At 40.2% G+C, this 15713-nt stretch overlaps 2 protein-coding genes across 2 annotated transcripts; one reads left to right on the top strand and one right to left on the bottom strand.

Annotated features, from left to right (window-relative positions):
* Window positions 1-2180: 2180 nt before the first annotated feature.
* nrbf2b (nuclear receptor binding factor 2b) lies at window positions 2181-9302 on the bottom strand. The gene is made up of 4 exons (XM_053341748.1): window positions 9122-9302; window positions 6965-7049; window positions 5684-5724; window positions 2181-5360 (listed from the first exon to the last, which is right to left on the bottom strand). Exons 1-4 carry the CDS (start codon window positions 9212-9214, stop codon window positions 4656-4658), a joined length of 924 nt encoding a protein of 307 aa, XP_053197723.1. The 5' UTR covers window positions 9215-9302; the 3' UTR covers window positions 2181-4655.
* Window positions 9303-10217: 915 nt separating this feature from the next.
* Window positions 10218-13611, top strand: LOC128381562 (NHL repeat-containing protein 3-like). Its single transcript, XM_053341595.1, has 3 exons — window positions 10218-10641; window positions 12485-12687; window positions 12809-13611. The coding sequence occupies exons 1-3, from the start codon at window positions 10383-10385 to the stop codon at window positions 13406-13408; spliced, it is 1062 nt and encodes a 353-aa protein (XP_053197570.1). The 5' UTR covers window positions 10218-10382; the 3' UTR covers window positions 13409-13611.
* Window positions 13612-15713: the final 2102 nt, after the last annotated feature.

The raw sequence follows: 15713 nt of genomic DNA, 5'->3' as shown, positions 1-15713 counted from the left end.
AAGAATGAGCCAAACACAATTAAAAACCCTGTATCATACATTTACCACAATGCAACCTAATAGACTACTTCACCCTTTAGAAATAAAACCACATTATACAGCTATGGAGAACCCTTGTGATAAATAAACTGATCTCAATGTGTAAAATTTGTGGTGTGCCCCTGAAAATAAGTTCCTATTACATAAACAGCATTGTAGGAGTATTATTATAAAAACTTCAACATAATGCCCGACTCTACTGATACATGTCTAGAGGAAAAAATAGCATACTTTGAAATTGTGAACCATAAAATGTTGATGTTTTAAAGATTCAGATAAATACTGGCATGAACTGTGAGATAAATGTGTGGCCTTTAAAACCTCATATCAGTCAAACCCAAACCAAAGCTCACACTCACACACAACACACACGTTCAATAAGTCTCTCAAACATTACTGTCCTCCAGGTGGTACAACTTTAAACACATCAGTCTTCCAAATGATTACTCCTAATCACATAGTGTCACATATCATATCAACACACTTGGTTACAGTCAGTAGACCGCTCTGAGAGGGAGAGAGAGAGAGAGAGAGAGAGAGAAAGAGAGAGAGAGAGAGAGAGAGAGAGAAAGAGAGAGCATCATATACTTTCACTGTCTGCAGTTTTACAACCATCTGAACTCTGATAGCACAATCAAACACTGCCCATGTTCACAAAGAAGAACAAAAGGTTTGAATATCAGAGTCTGTAAGACTTTCATGTGACTTTGCTGAGTCAGCGATGGTCAACTTGTCCACTTTGGTTGAGGCCAAAGAAATGACACCAAGAGTTCAGTTCTTGGTGTGAGAATCACACACATCTCACACCAGACTACAACGCTGCTGTTCACCAAGTGTTAGAGGTGTGATGTTCTGCAGCTCTTCTAACAGCTCACTGTGGCACTTTCTTCTTCTACACTTCCTCCCTGCAACATTTAAAAGTGGTCTACTGAGCAAAGCGCTGACACAGCTCTGCATCTCCTGTTGCTGCTTCACAATAAAAGCCTCCCAGTGGTTCACTGATGGAGAGATTCTCATGTGAAGCAGCAGCAACAGGACATGCTGTGTTTGCATTAGCTGCAGACTAAATAAGCATTATTTTAATTATCAATTAAATTCATCCATAACATAACAAAGGTTACATTGTCATTAAACTGCTTGTGCAGTATGAAAGCACTCCAGATATTCTGTTTCCTCTCATAGAAGACCAAGAAAAACTAAATATTCACATTTAACTGGCTGGAACCAGTGAATTTTAGGCATTTTGCTTGTTCTTTAAAACAATGAATTGTTTCAGCTCTTAACAAAACGTGGCTCAAACACAGCTGTGATACAGCTGCAGGAGAGCCACCAGTAAACAGTGAAATAAGGCTGATAGCTGTATGTATGAAGAGCGACGTGCTGTAGGAGAAAAACTAAAGTCTGAAAGATATTCAGTTGGAAGAGACGGACGTCTTCAGAGCTGAACACAAACACTTCTCTCAGACACACTTGTCAGTTTAGCACTAGACACAGCTTTGGTGTGAGGGAGGAGATGGTCACAGGTCAGCTGTACCACACCTGATCTATTCATACAAATCAGTATGTCACAACCACAAAGCCAGGAGGAGAGAGCAGGAGACTGTCTGAAGAGTTGAGATTATTTTAGAACTGTTTTCAGTCAGAGTGATCATCCTGTCCAAGATAACAGCTAATCCATCTGAAGATCCAGAGACGTGACTGCCACCACAGGAGACACAGAGCTGTAAAGGCACGGGTCGGGTTTGTAGAGAAGGTTCAGAGTCCTGGAGGGTTTGTTGCTGAAACTGTTTCGGCTACTTTTATTAATGCTAGCCGGCCAGCCGGCAGTTTAAGCTTTTTTTAAATATTGTACACCGGCCATCAACTACGAGTGAGAAGTGACTCCTTTTAGCTGAGATGTAGACGTATGAAGTGTGTCTGTCTGCATGTTAATGCTGCATTCACGTCCTATGAGAATAATAATCAACACAACCTGACAGTTATTCACATATTTAAATTCAAGATTCCATCAATGTAGATTTCACATTTAACACACAGAAACTATGTTCAATATTCCACAGCAAATCACACACTATCATTTCAATGATGAAACAGAAGTGAGGCATTTCAATAGACCCGAGATCAGAAATGATAAGATGTGATGAAAGTCATGTATTCGGTTAACTTTATTTAGAAAGAAAACATTATTTTCTACAGTTGTCCACACGTCAGCATTAGCTTCAATCCTAATGCTGATCATTACTAATCAACATCTTTTAGTATTTAACAGCTGGAACTATTTTTATTAAGTGTTTGATAGTTGAAAATGTGGATCTATCATATTTTGCATAGGTCGTGAACGCAGCATAATGTCCTGTTTGCAGCTACTGCTGCATTTCATTATTGTTCCAGTAAGGAAATATACTAAGTGTCAGTCCATGAGCTTGTACAAATGCCTCAGAGTGTGTGATAGTATGTGCATGCACATGCCACATGCATTCACACTGCAAGCAACAAGTCACCTCCACTCCTTCTCTTCATTGTTACCTACATCAGCTGACAGCAGCCAATCACACGCCTGAACTGGGAGGATGTTTGAGCAGTTGTTACTGCTACACACTGAATGTTTGTGTGGTTCAGTTAAAGCTGCATTCAAGACCTGAATCTAATCTGTACTTCATCAGAGAATGATCACTGACTGTTGGTGTTATGGCAGGCAGCTTGTTTGCAGTGAACAGTCTCTGATTAACTCATGTACTGTGTTAGAGCTACAGTGTAAGCTGGAAAACATTTAGAAGTTGCTGATTTACCAGAGCTGTCTCTTTTAACCTTAGTCAGGGTTTTTTGCCCCCTGGTGGACAAAAAAATAGATGAACGTAGCTTTAAAAAAACCACAGCAGTTTTTACATGTTTTAGTCTAGGACTTAAACTGTAAGGTATGAAAACCAACCTGCAGAGACCTGAAACTGTAACTGTATGATCATTACTGGGGGTCCACTTTATGGTACCAACTGATATGCTTCATAACTACACAGTGTTGGAAAATGGCCTGTCATCTTCTACCAGGTATTGATACATACACTGTCTTTAGTAAGGATGACACCTGAAACCTGGTTCTGAATCAGTATAAAGCTGATTTATAAAGGTTGAAAAATACAAATCTAAACAGGGTTCGTCAGAGCTGAATTATTATGTTGTTATTTTTTATTCTACTTGCACAGTGATCAAAAGCAGGATTTAATAGTAGTTAAAATCCTAACAAGTAAATCTGCTCTCAGATGCACTGCTGTGTGATGTGATGGATTCAAAGTCTCACTGTTATCATCCTGCATTATTACAATCAGTACTGACACATCAACTTGGTTGCTTGCAGTGTGAACAGTGACTGTGTGTGTGCAAGCTTCTATCACCTGTGTGTGCTCCAGCCTTCATTCTCATTCCCCTCACGTTTCAGTTCATGCTGTCAGTGTGTGTGTGTGTGTGTGTGTGTATTGCTGTTGTTGCACAAAAAACCATCAGATTAAAGAACAAAGAAAAAAAAGGGGGAAAAAAGAAAAAAACAGCTGTTTCCAGGTTTAAAGGACCTGCTCCTGAAAATTCACTAAACACACAAATGATGAATGAAGCCTTTCATTGAAGTTTTTTCTTTAACAACAGCAATATGTATGTATGTATGAGAGAGTGTACTGTTGGGTTGGATGGGGTTCACTTATTCATCCAAAAAACTAAGCTGTAGTCATTATCCGCTCGCCTTCATGCAACTAGAAACAGTACTAGAGGGAGTGTGTGTGTGTCAGTGTAACACCCAGTGAGTGTGATGGTGCTGCTTGATTTTCATCACTCTCCATGACAACTGAGAGTAGCAGCCACATGTTCTGATAGAGCACCAAAGGACAGAAAATAACTCCTCGTTTACTCAACACAGCTCCTGCAGCACACTAAGTCATACTGAAGTCTGTATGTGCTTGTCTTTGTTTGTTTTCACCATTTAGATCAAAACACACATTTCTGATCAGTACAATATTTATAGCAGTTTCTAGCTATTTGATTTATGAGTTCAAAACACTTCCGTTAAGCTTCAGAACACTTATTGTGCTGCTCCGGCTGCTCTGAGTTATTAGAAGGCTATTTTCAGACAGTACCTGAAAGTCTCAAAAACATGTTCCTGTCTACTTCAGTTGTCTTCCTGATGGCTGATACTGAGCTCACTGTCTGCTATATTAACACACACACACAAACACACACACCTCACTGTTCCCACTCTCATTATGTAGGAGCAGATAATAACACCACAGTTTAGTAGTGGGTGAAGTCTTCCTGTGTGTATTAGTGGTAGTAGCACCCACACAGCTGTTTCCACTTGATTAGCCTGATTAGACCTCTTTCCTGGGACTGGAGCGCATATGATTGACATCTCCATCGCTCCTGCTGTTATTGTTGTTTTGCTGCACATTACACCTTTATCATTTTTAAGAGTTTAGTGTGCTCGTGTGCATCTTTCAGCTGAGCGGAGGTCAAATCAGACAGCCTGTGAGGGAGAACGCGGCCTTTAATGTTATTCTGGGGTTTCAGATGTTGGCATGGTTGAGTGTGTGTGTGTATGTGTGTGTGTGTTGTTTATTTGACTATGTGTCTTATCACTGTTTATCCCTGTCCAGTAGCTCCTGTAGTAGTTCATTCCGGACGTCCTCTGGCAGCTCCAGAGGAGGCAGATCATCCAGACACAGATCTTCCTGAGCTGGCATCTCCAGCGGTGGCAGCTGTGGGATAGCGATCTCCTTCCCTTTCCCGGTGCTTTTCCTCTCCTGCCCTCCTCCCGTTCCCGCCGGTGGCAGCACCCACAGCTCCGATCGCTCTACAAAGTCCGCCGCTTCGGCCGCCTCTGAGCGCAGCCGGCCGTTCTCCGATCGTAGCCGCTCGTTCTCGGCCGCCAGCTGCTGGTTGTCGTTCATCATCTGGTCGACGAGGCGCCGCAGGTTCTCGATGATGGTCTGTTGTTCTTCCAGGCGGGTTTTGTCATCTTTGGTGGTCTTGGAGCCGGGGCAAGGCGGAGTCATGGGCGAGTAGCTTCCGGCCTGCCGGGTCTGAAGCTGGTAGAGCAAGGTGTCGTACTCTCTCTCCCTGCCTCCTGTGCACTCTGCGGCTGAGAGGCCGGGGGGGCCGTGGGGCTGCAGCGGGCCTGTGGACTGGGTCTGAGGGTGCAGGGTGGGGTTGCCGGAGGGCTGAGCGGGGCCGGATCGGGCCTTCGTTGCCTCGCGACGGGCCTCTCTCTTCCAGCGCTCCTGGATGAGTCGCTGCTGTTTGATATGACTGTCTCTCTGCAGCTCCATGGATAGACGAGCCTGCACACACACACACACACACACACACACACACACACACACACACACACACACACACACACACACACACACACACACACACACAAACACACACATTATTTAACACAGCTACATTCTTAGTATTCTTAGCCTGAGTCTTTAATGAGTATACTCTGTGTACCGCTATGTGCTGCTTAAACTGATCCCAATACAACTGGCTGCAATACTGCTTTAAGCTTCAGATGAGCTGACTGGAGGTTGTGTTAATCACTGCTTTTATATTAAGGGGGCAGAAATGCATGAATGGTAAAGAACAGAGGAAGAGGAAAGGCAAGCACACTTACCTGCTCACACTCTGTTGTCTTCATAGCATCCGTCAGAAGATCTGCAGATAAAGAGATAAAGAGATGAGGCAGTGTACACACTTTCATTACAAAAAGTATTAAAAAAAACCCAACCATCATTCTAATCAACTTATTAGTATCAGTTTCACCTGCTGTCATCAGTTTGGTGAAAATAATGACTCATTTAACAGCATCCTTTTCATTCTGCTTTGATGAGAGTAGATTGACCTCCTCAGCCAGTCAGTTCCACAGTAACTATGGCTACTGGAAGCTGATTGACACATTGGTGAGCTAACATAACCCTGGTGATACACTTCATAAACAGTCAGTGAGACAGTTATGGTGAATAAATGTACAGCTGGCTTATATTCTTCTCTATTGTCAGTATAACAATGACAGCTGCTAGAAAACACATGATTATAGTTTATATGGTGCCAAATGATTTCCCTAGTTAGTCATAAAGCTAGCTAATGTTGTGGCAGAAGAGTGAAGATGCTGATGACCTCATAACAAAACAGCTGGCCACAACTGTTAATAACCACAGATTAATAGACCAGCAGAAAAACACTGATTCATTAACACTTCTATACTGTTCATATTCTGTATCATAGTCTCTCCACCAGTTCACATTCATTACTTCCCCAACAATCATTATATATACATATTTGATTAATGAATTAACTTCTGTACATGCCATTAAAAGTGGAAGTATAAACATAATTTTGTCATTAATTATGCGCAAATGTGAATGTAAATGTATGTGTGTGTATATGAGTGTGCAAATTGTTCTATATGAGTGTATGTGTGTGTATGTGTGCCCATACATACAATGTTTAAGTATGTGACAGCTCTGACATTTCATATGGTCTTTAATATAATATGCTTGTAAAAAAAAAAAAACTGATTGACAACATGGAGAGTCTTCAAACAGCTGACTGATGTGACAAGTCAAGAGCAGCGTTCCACTTACCTAAACACATCACTGCCCTGCTGCACTGTATAAAATGAGCCCTAAAGCTGAGTCAGCACTTGTATTATCATCATAATTGTTTCATTTCAAACACAAAATAATACAAAAAGTTGTGTAGTAGACGTGCACATCTGGAATAAGAAAGGTGCGGGACCAAATGTACTTCACCTTTAACAGCAGAAAACAGTCCATTGTGATGATAATGGTTTATAGAAGCAGTGTATCTTATCAGTATTTCCCCTCCAATAACAGTGTACAACATGTGTGTTATTGTTGTGTTACAGTACGATACTTATCTTCACTCAACATACCTGCTGCTTTTCCGTGACAGCTGATGGCCTCTTCATACTTTCCGGCTGCTACCAAACGGTCTGCCTTCCTGCACTGCTGATGAGCCTGAGGAAAGGCACACAGATGGAGGGGTTAGGGGTTAGGGGTTAGGTGCATGTTAATTAAGAGATTTAAAAAACAAACAAAAGTGGAGAGTGAGAGTTTAGTAAGAAAGATAAGGAGGAAAAGAGGGGGCAGAGGGGAAGGGGAACAGAGGCCAGCACAAGTGAGGAAAAACTTTGTGGTCACAGACAGAACTGATTACACAACACTGACACAACTAGAGCTGCAACTAATGATTATTTCCATTACTGATTATTTGATGATTATTTATTCACCCTTCACATTTAGAAGCTGGAAGCTGAGATTTTCTGCTGTTTATGGGGTTTTTTAAATCACAAATTACTTGATTACCAAAACAGTTAGAATATATTTTTGCACAATATTCTCATCTGCACCTTAAACTGTCAGAATAATCAGGTCTAGTTTGTAGAATTTGTTTAAATGTTCATAATAATATATCAATGAGAATATACATGGGTTTTCTTGATTACATTACGACATATTAAAAGATAGATAATGACATTTTAAGGAAAGCATCTGAATAAATGAGCACAGAAACAAATCCATGCATTGGACATCATGTTCTGTGACTTCTAATAAACCTGAGCACGATCATGTTACATCTAGATGACTAAATGGCTCTGTAAGAAGCTGTGGCCTTCATACTCACCACATCTCAACACAACTCAACACCTGGGAGACGTATGTGAGCTCTTCAACACCTAACCCCAGACTGTGACTTTCATATATTAAGGTAAGGGTAAACTTTATTGAGGGGGGGGGAAAACACTCTCTAAAATAATCTGTAATTATATAAATCTACAATATACACACATTCCTGATACTATATGCAAGTATGCAATGTTCCTGGTATTAAACAGCCAGGACAGCCCCAGTCTTATTAGTGGGGGTGGGAGGTACTGGGAGCTGTGCTGTTGTACAGTATTATCTAAAGCTGCTTATCATTTAGCAGGGTCGTTATCTAATAACGGCAAACTTGTTAACTTTTGGTCAACGGTCAACCACACCCAACAACTGTACCCAGAAACTGTGTGTATTCTACTCATTTTGAAAATCAATCAAAAATGGATTCAATTTCCTGCAGTCCAAGTAGTTTATAGTGAGTAAAACAATGTTTTTTACTTTTAATTTTTACTTTTATTATTTATTTTATTTTTACTTTATTGGATCATATGTTTTATAAACAGATATTAGTGTCCTTATTATAGACATTACATACGATTTCTTATTTTGCTATTGGATTTATTTGACTCATACCTCTGTTTACTGTCTGCTGTTTGTTGCTTTATTCATTTATTGTGTAGCACTTTAAGTTTTGCTTTGCAAATGTAAAGTGCTTTATAAATAAAATGTATAATAATAACAACAACAACATTATTATTACTATATTGGAAATGACTTCTTATGTTAGATGACCTTCATTAGAGATCCATATCTTCCCTAAAAGCACAGGCTTAGTTTTGTGACATAAATGTTGTGACAATACATGAGAGTAAAACTGAGTCTCCAGTACAGTTCAGAGATTTGGACAATATATGACAACCTGCCCGGAAGCTCATTTGAAGACTAGTGGTGGAAAAACATCTCACTGTCCCACTTTATTCTGCTTTTTACCTTCATTTGTCATCCATCTTTCTACACTGTATATATACTGTATACAGATAGTGCTAAATACTGACCTTAATTATAACACTGATTACAATGAATACCTGTGTGATTGTCCTTAATTGACAACCATGAGACATTTAGTAGTGATGTGCAGCCTAGGACAGTGTATCCTGTTAACACTCACTTACTGTTAAATGGCTTTACAAACAAGTGAACAAGTAGCTAGCTGAGCACACTGTAGCCTCTAGCTGTTACCAGTAGCTCAACATTACACAGCTAAGTTATAACACACTTACAAGAATGGACAGCGCTGTGTCCTTACGTCAAACGTCTTTACGCTCATTATCTGGAGGAATAACCCCCAAAATGTACCATGTGTAGCATGTCCAAGCTACCGGACAACAGTAACGTTAGCCTGTTATTGCAACATCAACACCGAAACTTACCAGATTGAGCGGGCTGTCCACGACCTCCATGGAGTCTATTCTTCGATGGTTTACACTACATGAAAGTCGCCTGTGTCCCTCACGGACTGTCATTCGCACTGCGAGAAGAATGGCGACAAAAAAGAAGTACAAGTAAAAATTAATTTCAGGGAAGCACAGTCGCCTCCACAGCCAGAGCTGCGTCAACACGTCGTTACGTGACAGACCTTCCACGTACGTTTTTGGTCAGGTGTTTTGCTGCGTCAGGCTGCCGGAAGTAGAAAAGGTATGACTTAAAAGTAAAGGCTTTAAAACAACAGCGACAAGCGGTCTGAAGTTAGCTTCAGATTCACTGTTAAAGGAAACGTTTCATGTACACATAAATAATCATATTCATAATGGTTTATTCTTGTGAAAAGGTGTTAGACGTAAAGCTTGTTAACTTGTATTCTATTGTACATTGTGAAAAATGAAAAAAGGCTGATTTCACATCCAGGTCACATTACACCAATTCTTATTCAGTTTTCACTAATAGAATAAAGATTTCACAAGTCTTCGTGAGTTTTAATGAGTCTCTGAATATCCTTGTATATCGAGTCTGGTCTATGTATAGTGGTTTTTGATCTAGATGCGAAAAAGCTGTGAATTTGGCCTTTTTCTGTTTTCATTAGCAAAATAAAAGTTTCACAAATCTGACAGCGGGTTTAAACAGGCTTTTGCTTTGATTCTTAAACCTTTTTTTAATTTTTTTTTTTATTTTACAAGTGTAAGTGGTGATCAGTCACTGACATTAACTTCTCACTTGACTTTGAACCTGAAGCTAACTTCAGTGTAGTAATATTAATGTATATGAACAAGCTGGCATTAGGTTTGCCTGACCACACCTGTATTTCTTTATTTAGAGGTTGAATATGAATTGTCGTTGCTCCCATAAACACACCAGTGGAGCTTACACAACTTGACACGTGGGCTTGTTTTAGGGATGCTTTTATTGCGAAGAATTAAGCGGAAACGCTCTGTGTTACTCCGTCTAACTTGTCACGCTGGTTTGTTTTCGTTTTGGACTGAAGAGGAAGTGAATCCCACATCGACGTTCTCAGTAGATTCGCAATTATAATGAAATAAACGGATTGAAAGGTTATTGGCTCTCATCAGCTGTCACTATACTACTCCTGTGTGCACGCGCTGTCACAAACATCTGCACACATCTGCACACATCCGCCATCAGCAGTGAAACAGGATATTCATTTAACGAAGCACCAGCCAGGTAGCTGCATCACTGATGTTGATGAAAAAGAAAAGTCATACGTGTTTAATATTGTCCAGCATGGCCTCGTTAGTGCTGCTCATGATGGTGCTGTACGGCAGCATCAGCAGACAGCAGGTGGGTGTCTCCAGCCTCAGACAGGACTACCAGCTGCTGGGCAGACCGCTCTACAAGCTGGACCTCACCTGGCCCAAGAACCCGGAGCTCTTCACCGGGGAAGTGTTTGGAGCCGCTGTCAACCAGTATGCTGGTGTGGTGTATGTGGCACAGAGAGGTACATTATACATTAGACATCTAAATGGATCCAATTGTGGTTAACCATCATTCTGCTTGCTTTTATGTATTATTACATGTGTTGTGTGGAATATATTGAATTATACTCCTTTGAAAATATAACACTGTCAAATGTCTTGTATAAATGTGCACAAAGGATGGTTCATATGCATGCTGATATTTGTAAAAGATACGTGTAAATGATGTGTATCCTCCTCCAGCATGACTCTTGTCTCTGTTCTCGTGATCGGTGTGTCACCAGGAAGCAGGAAATAGTCCCACATCAGAAAACTGTGTTCATTATTTAACTCACACTTATCCAAACACAGCTTCAGAGCAGAGCAGCATTCAGATCTATGTGTTCCCCACAATTCACTGTGCCAGCCCACATCAAGGTGAGGAGGTGAACTGAGGTTGAAGATGAGGACATGCTGGATTTAGCCCAGATATTACTGATTACAATCAAACTCACCACACAGTTATGACAGATAGTTATCACTCTAAATTGAAAATCTATCCTTCTTGATAAGAATGTTAATACTGTTGTATATCTGATATTGTCAATGTAAATATTGAATACCATCTCCCTTTATTAATGATTTAATTATAAATCAGACAGAAACCATTGAGAATAAAGTCAAATCATAGATAGTTTAGTAGTTGTGTCAGCTCATGAATGTACAGTTTATTTTTAACTTTGTTCTGATTGTAACTGCACTGTCCCATGTATGTGTTATCTTTATATGGAAATGGAGTTCCATGTATTTATAGGTGTGTATTTGCATGGTTGACAGGATGGCCTCATTAACGAGGGGTGTCCCAGTGTGAACTGATGTACTTCCCCGTGCCGGAAGTCTTTATGGGCACTTGGGCACTGTTGTCATTCACTGTCAACATGTTACATAAGAAGGCTTGTGTAAATATCACAAGTGTGGGCACTGGGAGACTCCCTTGTTTAGTCTGTTTTTATCTTTTCAGTTCATCAGCTGACTGTTCCAATAGACTGTCTGAACACAGACTGCACTCACATCATTTATTAGTATTGTAATATCATTTACAACTGCAGACTTGGTAGATTATTGTAAAAAGAAAAGAAAAAAAGTATTAATTGCTTAATAACTTTGTATGATTTCAATTGATTTACTAGCTGGCTTTGAATATTAATGACTTTTTTTTAATTAATGACAATTTATAACTTTGACTGCTTATTAGTGAGATAGACTCCATAGGGTAAAGCTGGTGTTAATTCTCTCAAACAGCTGATCACTGTAGTTCTTAACAAATATTTTTTGAACAGGAGGAGATAGTGCTTTTGTTAGGGACTATTTTCTGGTAGCAGAAGGCTGTGTGTCACCTTGCAGCAGTCTGGCTCATTGACAGTGGAGATCTATACAGCACAAAGGAAGTTATAGTTATACCAGACTTTGAATACACACCCAGTACCTGTTAGTGGTGTATATTCTATTGTTAGTATGGTAACTCAAACTTGTTCTTATTAATGATTTATGGTTGATTTATAAAAATATTTGTAGATTATTTATTAGCCATTAATTAAGCCATTAGGTTATTATCAGCTTGACCCATGATAAAGGGTGCCTTATTAGAAAGTAGTACATGTTTATTTATTACACACTATGGTGTTTGAGCATTAACATTTAAAATGTCCCTTTACTTGTATCTGTATTGTATCATTGTTTTCTTCCCCTGTTCTCTCATCATTTATCATTGCTACAACCGTAGGATCTATAAAATCTGATCATACTGTAAACAAGTGAAAATCACATCAACATAAAAAAGTGCTGCTTAATTTTTCCACTAAGTGTTTTACTTTGCTTCTACTGCAGGTGACAATGTGCCCAAGGTGCTGGTGTTCACCACAGATGGAGAGTTCCTCATGGCCTGGAACACAACCACCTTGGAGATGCCTCATGGGATATTTTTAGCAGATGCTGCCACATCAAACCCTACGGTCTGGATCACGGATGTGGGGAGCGGTCCTTACGGCCACAGCATCAAACAGTACTCTCCCTCTGGAAACCTTCTGCAGGTAGACAGCTTTACTGAGGATTTGGTTTCCCTTGAAGTATCAAGTGTGACATGTAGAATCAGAAAAGCTAAATGAAATACAATCTGTTGCTTTTTGTTAAATATTTGCTTGTATTCGTTAGGTACTTGGTACACCAGGGAAGGCCGGCTCCTCGTTGACCCCTCTGCAGTTCGACCAGCCAGCTGAGATCTTTGTGCATGAGTCTGGGGAAATGTACATCGTGGATGGTGACGGTGGGTTGAACAACCGCCTCATCAAACTATCAAAAGATCAAGAGGTGTTGTGGATGCACGGAGAGAAAGGGCAAGGCATGGCTCAGTTCTACATCCCCCACAGTGTGACCGTGGATAACGCCCAGAGGGTGTGGGTGGCCGATAGAGGGAACAAGAGGATCCAGGTCTTTAACTCCATCACTGGGGATTGGCTGGGCACATGGGGAAGCTGCTTCAATGAGGATGCACCCTATTCTGTCCGCCTGACCCCGGACAAGAAGTATTTCGTCGTTGTCCAGCTCAACACCAATCAGATTTCGCTGCTGGATGCGCCACCGGTGGGTTTGATTGGTCAGTGCAGAGTGGTCAGTGTCATTCAGCTGGCTGATGAAGTCAAGCCTCACCTGGTAGACCTGGACCTGAAGACAGGGGCTCTGTATGTAGCTGAGATCGGAGCCCAGCAGGCCCAGAAGTTTACCCCCTTCAGTCTGGGTGAAAATTTCCTGTAGAGGCACAGTGGGCTGAGACTGAAATGGCATGATTGATCAGAAACACACTGTGCCAATTATAAGCATTATCATTATGCATTAAGCATAAAATGTCCACATGATAATATTCTGTCATTTGCAATCTTAATATCCAGAACAAAAAAATGCAATTGGTATATTATAGTAAACCTTTATGATTGAGTCATAGGACAGTTATGGTACCTTCTGACCAGACCTATGTCTATTGATAAAAATAATAATATTCAGCATTCAATAGTTAAATAGAATACAATATAAAAAAAAATGACAATAAGACAGGACTGTCTTTAAGTGTTTTATTGTAGAACAACTGCAAAAATGACCTTTAGTCATTACAATAATTAGTTTTAAAGGAATAGTTCAACATTTGGGGAAATATGCTCATTCACTTTCAGTCAGAGGGTGAGATTAAAAGATGCAGTTTTTCTCATTAATTATTTAGACTGTGGTAAGCCTCCACAGTCTAAATAATCAATTGCAGCCCACCAAAATCCCACCAAAGTTTCATAATCACACATCCCAACTTGCAAAAAGTAATTTCAGGGAGGTCCGTTCCAGGGGGGGGGTTACACTTGGTGTCCGTCTGGGGGAAGGGGGGGAATCCGTCTAATAAGCGGCAACACAGAGCTATAAGGACGCTTTGCTCTCACACACACTGCATTTATAGTCACACAAACACACACATGCGCAGTCACTCTCTAGTGGGCGCTCTTGCTCGCTCATTCCAGATTATGGGAGATTGGATCTCATATGCGGGCGTCAGGGAGCCGCTATAAATATGCGGGAGACTCCCAGAACTTCCGGGGGAGTTGGGATGTCTGTATAATGAACCAAACGTACTTGAACACTTGTCATACTAGCATGAAAGATCTCTTACTTGAAGATCTTGAAGCTTGTGCTGCTTGCGATTTTGTCTTTGGGAGACTCGCTGTGGCTGTACACAGGTTAAATACAAGTAGCTTTAGCAACTAGCCACTACTACCGATAGGCATGCTAAGCTAACCATCACTTCTCCAAGTTAATACAAAGTTGCAACTTCAGTATGTCATATTTCACTGAGGAGAGGAATAACTGAAAAGTAATATCATGTATGACATAAGAAGCTTAAAATCCTCATATCAATTAAATCAATCCAGTAGAAATAAATAGTGTACAAAAACAATGTTTGAAAATAGTTTTAATAGTTTTAAAAGTTTTAATAGTTGATTATATTTGTCATGTCATCGCCATTCATATGTATACAACCAATGTGTTTATGGTTAAACTGTTTACTAGAGCACTACATTGTTTACAAGAGCTCAAAGTTCTGATCTAGCTCCTTAATTTAGCTCTTAAAGTGCACCAGATTGATGCAATCAACATTTAAATGTACAAAATGTTCTTCTGACCCCAGAGGGTCCAACTTCCACTCACCACAGTCTCACAAAATCCTGTGGGAAACACTGACTGACACTGACTTCAGAGCCGAGCCTAGACTGGAAGCAGAGGCAAACATCTGGCCTGGCTCTGTCCAAAAATGTTCAAAAATAGAATACCAGCATGTCTAAAGCTCACTAATGAACGTGTTGTATATATTTGTTTTGTTTTGATCTGGACCCAAACAGATATGTAAAAATATCCTGGAGCTGTCTCCTGGCAAACAACAGTGTTTCCATACGCCCAGTAGCCATATGCTGCATCTCCGCCTCCACTGTTTGTATGGTTATAATAAAACAAGCTATAAAGGTGTTTGAACTTTGGACAGATCCAGACTAGCCCCCGTGGTACATCACATCATCAGAAGTTTTGCATTACCTCCTCTTACTTTACAGCAGGGGTCAGAAGTTTGGTTCAATGATGGCCGGGGTTTTTTTAGGATTTCTCATTGGGGGAGACGTTAATCGATGTAGATTTACAACACAGTTAAAGATTGTTTCTAAAAGGGAAAATGGCTTTAACGCAGGTTTTCTCTTCCACTGCCAAAAGTTGTTGAAATGCTCGTATTAATCTTAAAGTTTTATTGAAATTAAGATAGCATTACAGTTTTCATGCCCTTTGCTTCCCCAGGATTAGATGTAACAAATATATATGACAATAATTAGGATTTAAAGGAGCTTTGTGTTTATTTTGTTATTTGTAGATTTGTGAAAAATGATGTTAAAGTTTTGACGTAAACTATGAAAGTTAGAATTTTCATTAGAAGGCCAAACATTTTTGCTGCAGGGGCTGAATTTGGTCCACAGGCCGCTATTTGCCCACCTCTGCTTTAGAGAATGGCTGAGCTCCAAAAGTATACAGCCAATGCCTT

The sequence above is a fragment of the Scomber japonicus genome, chromosome 20 (genome assembly GCF_027409825.1).
Source record: "Scomber japonicus isolate fScoJap1 chromosome 20, fScoJap1.pri, whole genome shotgun sequence".
Lineage (NCBI taxonomy): Eukaryota > Metazoa > Chordata > Actinopteri > Scombriformes > Scombridae > Scomber > Scomber japonicus.
Note: the sequence above shows the minus strand (reverse complement) of the source record. Positions and strands in the feature narration are given on the sequence as shown.

Bases quoted from the DNA above. Each gene is read 5' to 3' on its own strand.
- nrbf2b (XM_053341748.1), bottom strand. From the start codon at position 9,214: ATGACAGTCCGTGAGGGACACAGGCGACTTTCATGTAGTGTAAACCAT. The intron at 7,050-9,121 runs GTAAGTTTCGGT...GCCTTTCCTCAG, and splicing joins TGGACAGCCCGCTCAATCTG to GCTCATCAGCAGTGCAGGAA. The intron at 5,361-5,683 runs GTAAGTGTGCTT...GTGTGTGTGCAG, and splicing joins AGACAACAGAGTGTGAGCAG to GCTCGTCTATCCATGGAGCT.
- LOC128381562 (XM_053341595.1), top strand. From the start codon at position 10,383: ATGTTGATGAAAAAGAAAAGTCATACGTGTTTAATATTGTCCAGCATG. The intron at 10,642-12,484 runs GTACATTATACA...CTTCTACTGCAG, and splicing joins GGTGTATGTGGCACAGAGAG to GTGACAATGTGCCCAAGGTG. The intron at 12,688-12,808 runs GTAGACAGCTTT...TGTATTCGTTAG, and splicing joins CCTCTGGAAACCTTCTGCAG to GTACTTGGTACACCAGGGAA.